Source organism: Cydia pomonella, chromosome 2 (assembly GCF_033807575.1).
Source record: "Cydia pomonella isolate Wapato2018A chromosome 2, ilCydPomo1, whole genome shotgun sequence".
Taxonomy (NCBI): Eukaryota; Metazoa; Arthropoda; class Insecta; order Lepidoptera; family Tortricidae; genus Cydia; species Cydia pomonella.
The window spans coordinates 13,756,711-13,775,641 of NC_084704.1; the positions used below are offsets into that span (position 1 = coordinate 13,756,711).

At 36.8% G+C, this 18,931-nt stretch overlaps 2 protein-coding genes across 2 annotated transcripts in view; both read left to right on the forward strand.

The window, feature by feature from the left end:
• The window catches only part of LOC133534434 (tachykinins), a 78,963-nt gene extending 61,498 nt beyond the window's left edge, over positions 1 to 17,465 (forward strand). Inside the window, exons 2-3 of the mRNA XM_061873551.1 lie at positions 15,451 to 16,171; positions 16,954 to 17,465. Coding sequence (XP_061729535.1) covers positions 15,457 to 16,171; positions 16,954 to 16,985 — 747 coding nt within the window. The 5' untranslated portion in view covers positions 15,451 to 15,456 and the 3' untranslated portion in view covers positions 16,986 to 17,465. The remainder of the gene's footprint in view (positions 1 to 15,450; positions 16,172 to 16,953) is intronic.
• LOC133530327 (uncharacterized) lies at positions 8,993 to 9,382 on the forward strand. The gene has a single exon (XM_061868236.1). It carries the CDS (start codon positions 8,993 to 8,995, stop codon positions 9,380 to 9,382), a length of 390 nt encoding a protein of 129 aa, XP_061724220.1.
• Positions 17,466 to 18,931: the final 1,466 nt, after the last annotated feature.

Genomic DNA, 18,931 nt, shown 5'->3' on the forward strand with positions numbered 1-18,931 from the left:
TCATTTATTTGCTTACATTAAAAGCCCGTCTTTGGGTCACCGACTTATATACATATAAATACCAAATTTCAACTCAATCCGTTCAGTAGTTTCGGAGCAAATGGGCTGTGATAGACGGACAGACAGATGCACGAGTAATCCTATAAGTTTTTAGTGCTCGTGCACTCACTTCGGTCTTGCAAATCGGTTATAAATGTTTTTAGGGTTCCGTAGTCAACTAGGAACCCATATAGTTTCGACATGCATCTGGAATTTGGCATGAATATATAAATCTATCATACCATCAAAGTGGTAAAAAAAACTACAAAAAAAAAATCATTTTTTTGCTTTAACCCTATAGTGTGGGGTATCGTTGGATAGGTCTTTTAAAATAAATATGGGTGTTTACGAGCCATTTTTGATAAAGTGAATATTTTCGGAAATAACCGCTTTAAAACCATGAAACATTGAACCATGGCTCCAAAAGATATGAAAAAAAATTTGAAAGTAGAGCTTAATAAAAACATCATCATCTTCCTCGCGTTATCCCGGCTCTTTGTCACAGCTCATGGGAACCTGTGGTCCTCTTGGAAACTAACACGCACTGGCGTAGGCACTACATTTTACGAAAGCGACTGCCATCTGACCTTTCAATCCAAAGGGAAAATTAAGCCTTAATAGGATTAGTCCGGGTTCCTCACGATGTACCACCTTCACCAAAAGCGACTGATAAATATCAAATGACATTTTATACATAAGTTCGAAAAAAAAAATCATTGGTACGAGCTGGGGTTTGATTTGAACTTTGAACCCGCGACCGCGAGAGTTTAATAAAGACATTCAATGAAAACAATACCCGACATGCTCTTGGCTGGTTTTTTCTTATTAGGTACGGAACTCTCATAAAAGTAATATTTATTGGTAATCCTGCGTTTCCTGGTCAGCGCTGACGATATAACTACGCTGGCAGCCTGTTGGCCGAATGCAACGCAATATTTGTTTTAAATTTAAAAAGTTTCAATCACGCAACACGGGTACGAGCACTGCAGAGTGCATCATGTCGAAATATGCCGGTCACGATTTGCAACAGATTTTGTTCAAATATACCCGTTAGGTTTTTAAATCGGAATTCAGATGTGGAATCGTTGTTTGTCAAATTAACGGTCAGTAAGAAATTGTTTATAAATTGGAAAATAATTAAAGACGTTATGCGTTGAAGTAACTTACGCATCTAAGGATTGGCAATTGGATTTTTTATTAGAGCAATATTATGATGGTTTGAATACCCGGTTAATTTTTACCTAAGTACATGTTTTCTATTATACACTGATTTAGTATTTGTTGAATGTTTTAATTGTTATCGGATGTTCATGCTAGATTATGTATAGGTAGTTATTTGTAAACATTATAATAGCTTAAAAACTAGCAACTAATTGTTAGTGTAAACTGTAGGTAACCTTGTTTTTAATTTGATTAAATCATAAAAATTGAAGTTTATTAAAACTGTAATTAATTGGATGTGGAGTTAAAAGGATTGGAATGAGTGGTATCCTCGCTCTGTTTTCTTAAGTATACCTAAATCAATTTTATTAAATTACCGATTGACACCATACGAAATCTAGTGAATTAAAAAGTGAAGTCTTTTATTTAAAAATAAAACATACTTACGGTTTCACAAAGTATAGTTTAATAGGTAATAAAAAACCAGATTGAATATATTTGGTTTCGCAAGTTATATTTCAACCGTTGATGGCCATATGAATTTATAATTTATTAAATTACAAGTGAGTGTTCGATAACGTTGTCGTTCTTTTGTCATATTTTCGCGAATAATATGCTATTAATAAAATGACAATCACGAGGCACGTGAGCTGGCAAATTGCTTCTCACCTCACCTGGTTCAAAGAAGCCATTCAGAGCAAACGTCTAATTGACTTATTGCGCCGATTCTTTTATGAGAGGCGTACCTAGTTTGTTAAATTTCAACGCATGAAATTTTCAAAACACATGGTGATACGTAATTTGTGTAATTGGCGTTTAACTATATTCTAAACAATATAGAATTAAATGTTGATAATTGTCAAATAAACACATAAAATATATAAAATGGTCTTGCAATTTACCAACATGTTTAATCTGTGCACGTTTTTAATCGCTTAAACTACATTATCATTTAGGTAGAGGTACCTAGGATTTGACTCAGGTGTGTGAGATTAAAATGCAAATCCTACTAAATGTTCAGTCAATTATATTTTCTATTTTAGCGATCTATTGAAGTTATCGTTGTATAAGAACTTTCATTTCGTTATCTAGATGGTGTTATCTAAATCCATAAAACATTCGTTTATTCCGCCCGCCGGCGACCAAATTTTATTTTCGTTCATTGCTCCTTTATACAATTTGCGCGGAAGGAACTAATTCTAAACCAAATTGTTTCAATTGGGCAAGAGTAGAATTTGATAATTGTTATTTTTAACTTACTGTTGCTGTACAAATATAGCATTTATCACAGGTAAAAAAGACTATTTATCTACTTTCATTGTACAATTTGTGATGTGGGGCGTTAAGGGAGAATTGCTTGGTCTTGAATATACGTTAATTGTGTCTTGAATACCAAGTACATGCCATTATATACTAAGCTATGCACGTGTCAATACCACATAACCTATCAATAAAAACGTATTTAACCGATTTGCAAGACCAAAGTGATTCCATCAGTGTTCCGTGAAAAAGTTTTCTACGGAACACTGACAATGCTAATATTAATTTATTAAATTGCAATAGCATGGTAAAATGAACTTTGGGCGCAGACACAGAGATCTTATTGAGAAGGGCTTTCCGAACTAGCGAGGTATATGTATAACTAAATATTTTGATGTGTGAAAATAGTAGGTAACCAAAATACGATTCATCTGGCACCGTGATGCTGTGAGTAGGTAAGTGTCCTTATTTAGAACACTTGCGACTGTTATTTCTTTATAGGTTCCAATTTTATCGTTTCTAACGACTTAAACTTTCAAGATTTTCGTATACTCGTATAAGTTAAAAAGTTTCGTGTATCAGTTAAAAAGTTTTGCTTTGTGCGTTTCGGACCACGCATATTGGAAGATTCTGAACCTTCATACAATACTCGTACGAATAAAGTAACGAACAAAAAGCCGTACAACTAGAAATCATTTTATTAAAAAAGCGGCCTCAGTGTAGGTTTCCGTAGTTGCCCGCTTTGGTCACAATGGATGGACAGAACGGGGCTTTTTGTAGATACTGTGGCCATAACAAGCAAAAGAGATTTTTTTCACTCCACTTACGTAACGTCCTTTTTCTAAGGGATAACTTTTAGTAAAAGTCAAAAACGGTTCAGTAGATCAGTACCCCTAGTGTAACTTTGATCGACATCATAACGTGACGAACGCGTTTGCGTTAAGTGTCATTTTGTATGAGATTTTTGACTTTCCAAAACGTCCCGCTTGGCGCGCTGTTCAAAAACCCATACAAAATGAGACTAAACGCAAACGCGTACGTCACGTTTCAAAATCGAATTTAGTTACACTAGGGGTACTGGTTCGAAAAAGTTTTCATTGTAAGTTTTGAAGATTTATTATCTTCTTAAGCTATATTTTTTCATATTTTTAGGACCGGCGATTCAAAAGTTACAGGGGGCGGGGGACACTTTTTCTATATTCCAAATGATTTTGACATACGGACAGAAAGACGGTCGAATGGACATGACTGAACTATAAGGGTTTCCTTTGTCTTTTTTCATTTAGGCTACGGAACCCTAATCATCGTAATTTGAATCATAATATTTATTTCGAAGGAATATTGATTATAGTTTGTGGAATTGAGGTTAGTTAGTGAAACTATTAAAAATATTAACCATCAAATTAATCAATGACGATTAATTTGATGGTTAATAGTGTATGGAGATGGAGATGTTCTGAATAGTGTATGAACAACCCTAGTGTGAAGTGATTTTTCCAGACCAATTACATGTAAGTACTACCTATTCAAAAAACCACGCAATTTTATAACGTTTTATTTAAGTAACCGCTTTCTTATGTTTACGCTAGCGGATCGAACTTTAAACAACTTTACGTCTCTCCAATTATTTGGCAGAAGTACACATGCGGTGATTGTTGAGACTAACACCTTTAACGACGCCGCTCGTGCATCAGACGCAACCGCATTTGCCACACCTCGAATTCAGAACTGTTTGTTTCAAGCTTGCTCCCTATAAATAATCTACTATGCTTGTTTATTCTAGGTTTGCTTACTTGTTTTAACTATACATACATATGTACATAAGGACCTGAAAAAGGACAAATACTTAAACATTTCATACTTAGACAATCATTGAATATTTGTTGTGTGTTTTAAGTAATAGCTGAGTTCCCTCAAGCACGATTTTGCCGATTTTTAGAAGTAATTTTCATATTTTTAGCCTTTGTGCAAAAATTATTATAAATTATATTTTTTTTTTATCGAGCGATAGTAAAAAAAATGGCTGAAGTCCCTCAAGAAAGGCCTTAAGATTGTTAATTAAATTTATGGCAGTCGTATTGTGAACCTACTGCACCTTAATACGTAAAGCCAGTCACACCAAAATTGGAAACAGTAAACCGACAGTTTGCGGACGTGTACCTAGTTCATGAGATTACCGTAGCTTATAAATTGTATAATTTTTATGACTTCAAGTTAGGTTAGTTTAGTAAGCTCAACGAGGGTGCGGTGTGTTAGGGTCGGCAACGCGCATGTAACACCTCTGGAGTGACAGGCGTCCATAGGCTTCAGAGACAGCTTACCATCAACCGGGACGTATGCTTGTTTGCCATTTCATTTAATTTATTGATTGCTTTTGTGGGTTTACAATAGGTCTTATAACTAGAAATCAGTACGTTTACCACAAACCCTGTCAGGGCACTGCATTGTTATGTACTTATAAAATAAAAAAGTAGCGTGCAATATCTACAACATCTATCATGCAGAATGTTTACATATCTATAAGCTCTTAAAATGATTTAGACTCATTAAAGTTATAGTATTCATTAATATCATAAAAACAATTAGTAACAAGGAAAACTTTAAGCTTTTTTAAAAACAAAGTTTCTCTTTCTATTTTTTATATGTTCGGGTAGCTTATTTTAAATGTTTGCACACATATGATGTGTGCCTGCACTAACAATTTGTAATCTAGTGAACGAGCTTACTAGCCTATCTCTATTTCTCAGGTTTTGAGTCAAACTACAATTGTCTTTTGCTTGCCTACATAGCTGTTGATTATTCCTTTCAAAACACAGCTGAAAAATATAAATTGAAGCTAAGGTTAAAAAATTTAAACGAATAAAATGTGGTCTACAACTTTATATACTACCTACTAATATTTACTAAAATTCTTATGCATCTTTTTTGGAGTTTAAATGCGCTATCAACATGCGCGCTGTTGCCCCATAATATGACAGCATAGCTTCTCTTCTCAATCGTAAAGTGGAATAAATGTCCCAGTGCCACCAAGGCCTCCAGTGTCCAAGGCTGGAATCGAACCAGCGTCCTTCGCGGCAGGTACCTAAGCCATTCGGCCACCTGGGTCACGGCGGCATAGGTCGATTTTATACAGAGTGATTTATGAGACGTGAGCAGGACGAAGCCTACACAATCAGTAAATGATAATGAATCGTTCACCATCATATTTAAGTAAGTAAAACAATCACGTTTCTTTGTTATGTAACTTTTTGTTAAAGACAAATTTAATTAATCATGGACACCCTACACCACTTAATTAACAAAGATAAAACCTCTCTAACTGTTAGGACAGCACTTTGATTATGAAGAAAATAAAATGCCACATTTGAGTGAGATAAGATTTTTCAAAGGTAACCAGGCTCCGGTGACATTTAATTTGACACTTTTTATTGATATTTACGAAACAGATGCTTATAACTTACTGAATGCGCAGGCTTGATCCTGCTCACGTCTCCTGAATCATGCTGTATAGTAGTGTTTCTACTTTAAATAAAACAAATTAAAATATTTTGTTCTAATACTCGTACTTCTAATAGAATTAATTGGCAGAGCCATCTCCCTCGACGTCGAACCATACTGTGCTACCTTTAGGGATGGCCAAGGGGCCCCATAAGACTTCGGTAAGAAATGCAATGTATGATTTTTTACCAAGATGAATTTGTTTTCTTAAACGCTAGTTTTCGTAAAAAAATATATAAGACCTAAATTATTCAAAACTATTGCATAATTTCTTTAAGTTTCACTTATATAATTCGAATAAATTTCATTATTTGAAATATCAATATTAATGTCATAAACCTTCACTTACGGTGCATAGAAAAAGCTTCCTACAAACATTTTCACAAACTACACGTCGGACAGAGCTACATTGATCGCTTATCGCTTGACAATGGCCGGTACCACAAATTTATTTATCATGAATGGCCGTAAGTGCTCCGACACCGCGCGACAGTACGGGTCGACATATTGCATTGCCGTTAACGTCGTGCGACAAAACAAAAGTGCTGTGGCGCGATGTGGGTAAAATTGCATTTTTGAAACATCACATAGCACGTTAGTATTCGAGGGCCTTTAATACATTAAGGAAATAAAAAGAGCCTATGCTCTAATACTCCGATGTGCTTTTACCCACTTTTTTTTAAACGAGATTCACTACAAGTTATATCCCTTTAATGGATTTAGGTGAATCCATTTCGAGTTCTTCCCTGCTGCCTCTCGGGACTTAATTTTTTTATGAGAGTTTCTTTTTTGCCTATAAATTATGTCTGCTCATCGAAAAAACGTCAAATTTTATAAGGATTTTTAAATATCCATTACCTGCGCATTTTTCATTTATAAATGTATCTTTCAAAATCATTTTGACATGATATTGGTTTTAACTTAATTATGCTGACATTTGTTAATAATGCCTTATTAAACTAATTTTGCTGCAGAGTGAAACACAAAAAAATTCACCACACCAACGCAAGGAAAATACTAATAACTATAAATTAAAATATCAAACAAAAACGAAAATGCTAAATGAAATGTTATGGTCACGTATAGAGCTAGGGCCTACCGCGAAAAACGAAGTTCGTAAATTGCGGGGATGTTTCTCTTTTACTCCAATTTAGGCGTAATATGAGTGAAAGAGAAAGATGCTCGCAATTTGCGAACTTCGGTGTTCGCAGTCGGCCCTCTGTGCGGTATCAGAGGAACTTTCTTCCGCGGACGCTCTAAGAGTGGAATTTTCATAACAAACTCCCTGCCTACCTTTCATTGAGAAACTACAGGTACGGGTTTTTAAAGGCCTGACGGCAGGCGCCTACTATACGATGGGCCGTATGCTTGTTTGCCACTGACCTAGTTTTTTACAAAAAACTCTTATAAGTAGTTGTTAGAAAGTCTTCTATCTGTATTTCAGGTTACTTGGTTTCAGTATGTAAAACGCCTCGCTCCCAGTCAAGGCACAGCCTAGAATTAAAAAATAATTAAACAAGAGACAACAGTGTACCTGAGTGGTGTGCGAAGGGGACACACTTATGACTATGTGTGGGAAAAAGAGAGGAGGGCTCGCTAATGAGCCGTCAGCCCTCGTCAGGGGTAAAACAGCGTCATAGACGTATGGAAGAAGTTTTTTGTATATATGTTGACATGTGAAGGTTAGTCTGAACCATTATAAAAGTACACAGTATATTTCTATCTCAGTAAAAAGATAAATGCAATGTTGTTTTAAAAAAAATCTTTAGAATGAGTTTTCTAAGAAAAAAGTGTGTACAAAAAATATATATATTTTTTTTAATGGTCACTTTTTGCGATTTAATAAGGAACGGTCGCGGATTATAAATGTAGAGCTCCCGTCACAATCGCCATGCATTGGTTAAACAGATGTATGGCGGCCAGCATCAGAGGACCTACCGCGAACCACGTTCGACGTGTTGCCCCTCGGTCGCACTTGTAAATTCGTACGCAAGTGTAACAGGGAGGCAACTAGTCGAACATGGTTCGCGGTTCGTCTGCATCGAGCGTCCATGGTCAGAGCGTACGTTCGGTGGCCATCGAGGTAGAATTCAAGTTAGGTAATTTGGTTTTTGTATGCTTTCGGTATGAATTGTTTAATGTTTAATATAGAGATAACCCTAAATACTCAACAGTTCAATCGTAAATGTACACCTGTCTGGAAAAGACGTTCACTTTCACAAACAATTACTTCGTAAAACAGAAAACAAATTTATTAACACCCGATTAATTAACCTTTCTTAACTCGAGGATTCCTTGCAAGATAATTATAACTTTAAACGTTTACTTAATCTTGAAATTATAATTAGTTTAATAATCTATTTAAAACTTTTAACTCTGCAATATTCGATTTGACTTCCAAGTTCAAAGAAAAAGACATTACAACTATTATAAGTATATATGTAGGTAGGTTTTAAAGGATGCGATTGCATTAGAAAGATAATATGAAATGGCACTTATTCCACCTTTGAACTTTAAAATTGTGTACTTTTTTCTAATATGAAAAATATGGTAATATAGTAAGATCGCGATGCCCGTGCATCTGTTGAGCAAATAAATAATGATGTGGGCAAATGACGAGTTCAAATTGGCATGAACTTCTTAAGTTCATATCGACCTGGTTATTCGCTAACACTTAACATAAACGTCATAATATTGTATCACGACTTAACACAAAACCAATTCGGCTTTATGCCAGGAAGAGGTACAACAGACGCCATTTTTGGACTTCGCCAACTGTGCGAAAGATATAGACGTGGAAAAAAGAACCTGCATATGGTGTTTGTGGACCTCGAAAAGGCATACGATCGAGTACCCCGAGAGGTTTTGTGGTGGGCTCTGAAAGAGAAATGCGTGCCTGGGAAGTATGTGGAGCTAATTCGGTCAATGTACAACCGTTGTTGTACACGCGTCCGGTCAACTGCTGGCACGACCGACAGATTTAGTGTCACGGTAGGCTTGCACCAGATATCGGCTCTGACTCTTTCTACTTATTATGGTTGCTCTGTCGTCGGGTATACAGGGGGAGGCACCCTGGTGTATGCTTTTCGCTGATGACATTGTGCTTGTGGGTGAAGACGGATTCGAGGTACAGAGCAGACTTGAGGAATGGCGGTGGAAACTGGAGAATGTTGGCCTGAAAATCAGCAGATCTAAACATATGTTCTGCGATTTCGGCGGTCTCTCCGGTTTCGCTGCCATAGACCTCGATGGCGTTACATTGCCGGTCTGCTCCGACTTCAAGTACCTCGGTTCGCTCGTGCAGTGCAATGGCGATATTGACCGTGACATGAAAAACCGGATTAACACAGGATGGGTGAAATGGCGACAGGTCACGGGAACAATTTGTGACGCCCGGATGCCCTCCGCCCTGCGCTCCGACTGAAGGGTAAAATTTATAAAACCATCATAAGACCTGTCGTCATGTATGGATCAGAGTGTTGGGCCCTAAAAGTGACGGATGAAAAGAGATTGCATGTAGCGCAAATAAGAATGTTAAGATGGATGTGTGGCGTAACAATAATGGATAGGATAACGAATGAGTATAAGATCTTAAAAACACACAATTAGGGCTGCGATGCAGTCCGCAACCCCGCAGTGTCAGGGAGCCGGCCGCGGAACCGCCGGAATTTTGACACCCTTCGGCCAAAACTCTTCCTAGGTGATTAATGGTATTAATGGTACATTACCATACAAGTGCGAAAAGTGTACGTGTACCGTACAACGTTTTACAGTACATATGGTCCTTAAAATTTTCGACAAACGCACGTAAAGTGCTAATAACTAGTGCAGTAAAGTAGAACGATACGAGTGCGAAAAGTAAGAAAATTGCAACCAGGGGCGATAAATTAAAACACCACCGAAGGTAGTGTTACAATAGACACGAGTTGCGAATTACCTATTCGCACATGTATCGTACAACATTTTACAGTAGGTACATATGGCCTTTAAAACTTTCGACATAGGCACGTAAAGTGCTAATTACCGCACTTAAGTCGTGCAGCAAAATCGCCATGGTTTTTTTTTTCACTTTATAAAGTGAGGTGAGTGTGATAATAACGTAAAGCACAGTCTGTCTATAAGTGTTATTAATGTGCCTAAAGTTATAAATAAATACTTATTTATTTTACATACCCACAAAGCGAGACCAATATACATAAGCGTGCAATAAACATACGACGCTGTCGTTTGCGCCGGCCGTCATCGTCAGTTAAACGTTAAAAACAAATGGTTAGTAATATTGTAGCCACATTTGCATAAGTTGCTACATGGAGTATGTTTCGTGAGATAACGAACATGACCATTACTAACGGCCTTTTACAGAAACGGACTGTTTTATTTATTGACTTTTTCAACTAAGTTATACTTACGTGATATATAATTAGTACGTAGTGATATCGACTCACGTACAGTTGTATTATATGTTGTATTGTCAATGATTTTCTGATATTTCGTGAAACGGAAAACTGCTGTTCTAGAGTGGTAGCACCCGTTGACCGGCTCGGCTCCGATTTGTAAATGCACGGCGACCGTGTAGATATAATGAATAACCACTTATACCTACAATTAAAGGGCCTAGGGCAAACCACGTTCGACGTGTTGCCTTCCTGTCACACTTACGTACAAATTTACAATTGCGACAGAGAGGCAACATGTCGAATGTGGTTCGTGGTAGGCTCTCTGGAACCCGCAATGTCACTTGTGGGCAGCATATAATAGCAGAGCAGAGGTTTTCTGGAAGTGGTATGTATATGAACGAAGTGGAGAGGGTGAATCACATTTAAATAAATAAATAAATTGAAAATATGTTTTATATAAAATTGTCACTAAACTAAAAGCTCTTTTTATACCTCTAAATTTGGAATTGGAATAACCATTAAAGTAGGGATATTAATTAATTAAACACTTAACCCTTATTAGCCTGTGACATTCAGATAACGAATTTAACCGCGGACCCCAATAAACGGCATAGGGTCTGCGATAAACTATATTAATGCCTACTGACCAAAGTTTACGATTAAATCCCACGTTCATATTTTTAGGCTAGATATCCTACCTAGGATCGAAGCTTATATGAATTTTAAATATTTATGTAGATAAGTATTACCCAAGCATTGTCTTCTTTTCTGTACCTACTTCAGTTAGACTCCTCGTTTATACTAAGATGGTGGCAAAGAAACCCACAGTTCGTTTGACAGAAAGCAAGCAACGTGCCTACACTAATCACCACTTGTAACTCCAGGGGCCGTAGTCGAGATGACAATTATTGTTTATAAAAATCGCCAGGTGATTCCGAACTTAAGCATTCTTTGTATTTATAGTTTTTTTAATTGTGTTTTGTCCTGGCTTTACCACCTTGTGTTTATAAGTGAAACTTAAGTAATAAGTACATGGGAATGATCACATCACTTTACGTTACATCTGTCATCTCGATAAAGTTTATTAACTATTTCTTTATACAATTTCTTTCTTCGTCAGTGATTGTCATAACTGGGCTCCAGACCAAAGGTGTCAATTGTGCGTAGCAGGCGGCGGCGGCGGTCGCCGTGCATTTGCTTTATTCGTTTTCAAGTATGTAATATCACAATTTGTTAAATAAAACAAAAAAAATTAAAGATTTCGACATATATTTGTGAATTAAATAAAAAAAGACTAAGCCACAGACAACAAACCTGAATTATTTTTACCAATTATTTATGCGACATCAAAATCCAGGAGTTAACTCGTAAACCCAGGATATCCGTACACAGTTTACAATAAACAAATTACTTACTTACTCAGCATCTTTAAGGAATAAGTTTTATTAGTAACTTCAGATATGGTTTTACGTAACATGTCGTGTTTGGCAATGTCACTGACGATTTTTTTTTATACCACGTCGGTGACAAACAAGCATACGGCCCGCCTGATAGTAAGCAGTTACCGTAGCCTATGGACGCCTGCAATACCAGATAATCTGCAAATCTATTTATACAACTACATATTCAATGTAATATTTGTATAATTATTTAGCTGTAAGATTCGTTTTAGTATTAACATTGTACGCCGCATCGCGGTTGATTATGATGATTCTACCCTGACATAATTTTAAGATCATTGTAACTCACAATATGACAATAAAGATTTAAATTTAAATTTCAAAGGTTTCTACGTTAATTAACATAGTTTACCTATAGTACATAAATATAGTTTACCTACCGGAATAAAAAAAAAGTGAATCTATGGGAGGCTTGGAGGCTAATTCGAACGTACATTTTGACATCAAAATTATGTCATTTAGTTGTCATTCGCGCGTGCATTTCGCTCGTACTTGTCCCTACATGTATTAATAGCGCGAGTGAAACGCGCGGGGAATCATAACAAAAATGCATGATTTAGATATCATTTGCGACTCGAGTAATCTCGTAGCTAGTACGTTAGCTCAGCTTTGTATGATCCATGTATTTGAGTGCTAAACGGTATCGCTTGAGACCAAAGTGCATGCATACTCACTTCACCTACATTCCCTACTAAGAGGTAAATCGCGACTTTCCGATAACTTTTCACATCACTAGATTATCGACATTCAATGTCGACTATCACCTTTCTGTTGTGTACGTATTAAGAAATTTGACCCCGCCTCTAAATTAAGTGTGATAAGGACAAACGGAGCTTGGGCGAAAATCCGGCGTAAAAAACCCAAAAATCGAGGTTTCGTATTCGATTGTTTCCTCCTCCAAAACTTAACTAATTGTAATGAAATTTGGAAATATAAATGATAGTGAAATTATCTATGTCGGGGTGTTTAGTTTTTTTGGCTAGTTCATACCAGTTTAGAATACCACGCATCTCTTTGCGGCGTAGTCAATTAGGCCGTTTTTGGCCATGTTTGAAGGGCCCTAGCGCCTTAATACAACAAAAATAACAGAAAAAACCTTTAAAGGCTTTATGATAAATTTCAGCTCAATCGGAAACCGAGTAGTAAAATTTATCTTGCAAGATTTTTATTAATAAACCTCGACATACAGACCAGCATCAGGACAAGTAGTAGGTACTCTTTTTCTATAATTTCATTACACGCATAAAATTGATAAAAATAAAGATAAGATAAGATAATTAATTATTCTTATGCACATACTGACTTGGGTGGTAAAGTAAGTAGACAGTAGTCTTAGCCTGCGGGTATTCATTAGCGTGTGTTCGGTCGTGCGTCGGCCCCCCGGGTCCCTGTACACTTCGCCACCTTGCTTGTTTAGGTACACTAGCGACATTTATTCGCGACAATGCATCACTGCTTCTTGAAGCTCTCTTGCTTGTGATTTTTGTTTGTTTCATTGAAATTAGATAAACTATAAACTAATGTCTAACGAGATCGATGATGTCTTAGATGTCTTTCTGATTTTCGTGTGTAAAGACGGGGACTAAAAAATGCGCAGGCAAGTTTAATTAAGTATATACCGAGTCATTAGGTAAACATAGACTTTTAGAATATCGCAAGAGCAAGTTTTTTTCAGGCCGGTGCGCAAAAATTTGGATGGAGACTTGAATGATTGGTTAACGTGTCCGTCTCTTTCTATCTATAAAAATATAGGTTTTTTTTTTTAACTTTGTTAAGGGCCAATTGCGCGTTCCAGTATTAGCCACTTAACTCGGAATTAACCGTTTAAAAGCGGAGTAACAGTACACTTTAACCCTCTGTATATAAATAAATAAACGGTTAACTCCGAGTTAACCTGGAACGCGCAAGTAGCCCTAAGTACATTGCAAGTAATAAAAGGAAACCGTATCAAAACTGGGAAAAACGGAACCTCATGCCTGTCTTTTGATGTCCGTCCATCTGTCCTTATGATAAATACATTTGGAATATAGGTGTATTCTGTGTCGCTACAAAATTTGGCGTTAAAATTTAAAAATATTTTTTAGAGTGGGGGGGGGGGGGGGCACTCCATATATTATACCTAAAATTTAAAAATCAACGTAAGACTAAAATTAAAAACTTTTCTTTAAAAATTACTTTAAGGTTTTCAAAACACTTTTTTTGAAAATAATCACTTTGAAAGTCTAAAATAATGTTCCCCTTATAAATTATAAACCGGGCGTACGAGAAAATAAAAAAGAAAATTAAGCCTTATAAATACTTTCGACGCAATTTTTTTTACCATGATCCATGATTTATATAGTCCGGTGGCCGACTGCATGAAACTATACCTGATAAAAAAATATAGAAAATACTTACTGCTAGGGGTAGGTAACTTTTAGTAGCTTTAACTGCTCTTGGTCGGCTGCGGCTTAATATGGCGAATTTTGTGCAAATGGCCAAAAAATGGTACAAAATTTCATCAAAAAAACCTCATCGAAAAATGGAATTAAACTTGTATGGCAGGATAGCTCAAATAACAGAAACCTCCCACGCATTCTCAAGTATCTTTCTTGAGAATGAAAATGAACCTTCCCACGTATTTCCAAAAAAACTGAAAAAAGAAAAAGATGACCAAGAAAAAAAACAAAACCTAATTGAGAAGTGTGCGAAGAAAGAAGAGCGTTGTCCAGGGTTATCCCGGCTCGCAAATCAAGAGGTGTCCACTTGTCCAGGGTTATCTCGGCCCATTTCAAGATGAGCCCAGGGTTATCCTGGCAAGGTCGCCATCAAAAATAACAAGAGTGGTCTTTTTATATATCGTCGAGCGGGTCCAGAGAGTAGAAGAGAAACACCTTAAATGTGATAGTATAAGAACGTATATTCTCTAAAAACTTGCCTATATATACACACACCCTAGGTTGCGCTGACACTAGCAATATGCGTTTATGCTGCAGTAATCCAAAGTGTCACTGGTAGACACTGAAAGTGGCTAATTGCCATATTACATAGCTGCCTTTGAGGACAGTAAAAAAAAGTCCGTCGGCCAAATAGTACCTGTCACGTGGTACCACAAATTCGATCGGACAGGGGAACCTGCCAACACCACAGGATTTGACTGACAGCTTTTTTTTTACTATCCTCAAAGGCCTACCATACTACCATACAAGTTTCAATCTATTTTTCGATGAAGTTTTATGATGAATTATTGTTCTACTTTTGCAAAATTTGCCAAGTTAAGCCGCGGCCGACCAAGAGCAGTTGAAGCTACTAAAAGATAGCTACCAATACAGAGTAGGTAGTTAATTTCCATTTATGTATCAGGTACCTACGAGTAGGATTTCATACAGTCAGCCACCGGACTAGTAGGGAACAATCCATTATGCTTCGCCCGACACGCACTTGGCTGGTTACTATCTTTATTTTATTTTTTTAGGTGTGAATTAAACGTACCCATTTACCACTTTTCCTGACGAGTTATTTAAAACAACCATCGCTTTACCGATTTAACACTGATTTTTATGGAATAGTATAATATGTAAATATGCATAGAAAAGCTCAATCGGAATAGTATTTTTAAAGACACGATTGATAATGCTTGACCATTATTGTTACAGACCACCATGAACACGGCCAGAATGTACTGTCTGTTGATCGTCGCGTGCGTGCAGCTGGGCCAGCACGCCGCCAGCGCGCAGGACAAGCGCGCGCCTATGGGCTTCGTCGGCATGCGCGGCAAGAAGTTCACCGACATCGATGACCCCGACATCTTCAAAAGGAAACCACAGTACCATTTCATCGGCGTCAAAGGCAAAAAGGATCTGTACGACTTCGATCAAGAAGTCAAGCGAGCTCCCATGGGATTCCTCGGAATGCGAGGCAAAAAAGATCCCGATTCCTATTTCTTTTCACCTCACTCCTCGTCCGAACTCTACGACGATACTGGATATTTCAGAGGCAAAATAGACTACTCACCGATCCCGATGTCGGAGCAACACAATCAATTGCAGGATTACCAGTTAAATGAATTACTAGAGAGGTTGCGAGCGTCCGACGAAAACGAGGTTTCCATGCCCGAGTCGGCAGAAGATGACATGTCCAACGCGATAAACAAAAGAGCGGCAAAAATGAATCAATTTTATGGCGTCAGAGGCAAGAAATCCGGGCAGCCTTTTGAAGCCAACTTTCGAGGCAGATTCATTGCGGTAAGGGGCAAAAGGGACATGAAAAGCAACGTAGCGCAGGAGATCAAGTTTTTGTTGGGGCAAAATGGGCCGTGGCCGAAAAGGAAGGCGCAGATGGGCTTCTTTGGCGTGCGGGGCAAGAAATGGACTAACGGTAAGCCACCTTTGTCACCACTTTGTGACACTATTACTAATACGTGATATTATACAATATGCCCGCAATTTGACAAAAACACTCGTAGGACCCACAGTCTTTTAATTAGCCGGAGTAAATTTACCTACAGCTGCTTTAACATATAAAACTGAAAGAAAAAAAAAAAAAAACAATTTACTCCAAATACTTTACAAAAATCAAGTCAACCGATAAATAACATGTTACATAATTTTCAATACTTATAGGTATAGGTGAACTTTTTGGCTAATACCATTAATTAGTAATAGCAATTCGATAAAAAAGATTCACATTCATTTTCTTTACATGATTATACATTTCGTCATGCAGTTTTAAAACGTCAAATTGTACTCTAATTATTTTACAGTACATATGGTGCGACTTTATAGCACTAGTGCGAAAATTAGCATATTACGTTACTGTGTCTAACATTTAAAGGGCCATGTGCTGTAAAACGTTGTACGATACATGTGCGAATAGGTAATTCGCAACTCGTGTCGATTTAAAACACTCCCTTCGGTCGTGTTTTAATTTATCGCCACTCGTTTCGAGTTTTCTATTTTTCGCACTTGTATCGTAATGCGCTATTATGATTGCCGTGATCCAATATGACTTTAGCTCCATTTTTAACGACTGAAGAAAAAAAACTAAACCATCTCACCTATGTCCATTTACTCCAGTGTCCAGCAGGTGTATGATGGACTAGGTTTAATGGGAGTAATAGTATCTTCACAATTTTTAACGCTTGCTTTGCTTTGTTTCAGAGTTCAGTTCCGAAGAAGAGCAAGTAAACTAATTATCATCAGTGCAACGATCAGTTCTTGCTCCAAAAGACTTCTTCTATCCACATATCTTATTAATTCCTGCTCTGCGCCTTTCGGCTTTTGAACTAGTCAAGATTATACCAAAGCAGTGTTAAGCTTAAACGAATAGCTCTAGGTTAATGAACATCTTGCTTTCATAACGTTACCAGGAAATTAAATATAAATGTTGTACGTAGATAGATTAAACTTATTTTTTATTGAAGTGGGAAGTAGTGATTTTCTCATAATTTATTGTTATATTGAATAAAACTACCTATCTCTATTAGTTATTATTTGAATAATTGTTAAGATGCCTGTTTCTCGATTCGACGTTAAGAAATGTTATCTAACGAAGTTTTATAATTATTTTAATTAATGATATAGGCACTGTAATGTATTGTACATTTTGTTAAGGCTGGCAAAATGTTACAGACAGAACACTGTAAGTATTATAATTAAATAAATGCAGTTGCCTTTTGTCCGTTATTTATTAAACCTTTATATTTAGAACTTTATCCCCTGGTTGAACGGGTGGGTATATCCTTTTATAGCACAGCATGAGTCGATGTTAAGCATTTGGAATAAACCGACTTCAAAATTTTGATGCAGGAGATTCTTAATTCATCAGTATCTTTGTTTTTTAAGTACATATTATAGTTGGGATATATACAGAGAGTTATTTGTAGATATTTATATATGCACACAAACACAGTCAATGTTTTTAGAGATTTTTGGGTTTACCCGGTATTACATATATTTTCACTTGCCAAAATATGGCTAAGGGTTGTAAAACGCCCTGTATTGGGAATTACCCAATAAGCAGAGATGTCATATATATACATAGATGGGTGGTTAGAGTAGCGCTATCTCGATTTCACGCAAAATAGGCACAATGGTTGTCTATTTGCGGAAAACGCCCAAAAGCACTAATTAACTAATAGGTATACATTTTACAAGATTCGAACGCGCGACTTTTCAGAATACCGGCCTCTTCGCTCTGGCCAACTTTCTACCAACTACCTACTTTGGTACTTTCTTGTATATTCAATTTAAAAAAAAAAGCCTAAAAAGAATTTTCAAATCGATTTAGCTGACTTCGAAATATCAGGGTAAGAATGGGTAAAACATACCCCTACTAATATTATAATAGGGACATAAGACAGTTTCGATCAAGCATCATCATTCCACAAAGACAAAGTTGTGGGCAGAAGCTAGGAATAAATAATAAAAGGCCGATGAATTGAAAACTTCGTAATTTTTTACAGGTCATTTAAAAGTGACACCACTTCTAAGTTAGGGGAGTGCACGGTGGTATTAATGACATTATGTAATTACGGCCACACAAAAAACATAACAACTACTTAGAAAGAAGTTTCACTTGGAGGCCTTGACGTGGACATATTATAGTAAATTGTACAACAACGGCATAAAGCAAGGGGAGGGAAGCCTAAAACGGGTGAGCTAACGGAGAAAGTCTAAAAGTTTTAGTATTTCTTTAATTTTACGTCGAATGGAATTAAACGGATTTCAGAAGGATTATGAATTTCAATATAAGACAAAAAGACTGTGTAAATAATTATTACTGCTAAAAACCTTAAAAAGTATTATTAAAAACCCGTATTATCCTACCCCCTAGCCTAAATCGGGTAATTACTACAAATGAGGAGAATTCAATCATAAAACGAGACAGGCATGATGACAGATGATAAAAAACCGACCATCGTAGCGCTAGTCTTATCTAGTCGTGTGTCTACACTACATAAAAATACCAAATACAGCTTTCTTCGAACCAAAGGTTTCCTTTGGCAGAATTAATCTTTGTGTTTCTAAGATGTATTTACGCAGTGGAGCTACCCACATGCAGGTGGGGGGAGGGAGTTTTCAGCGTCAGCGACATCTGAGGTTAATATTTTTATTGTTTAAGTTTAGGTTCTAAGTC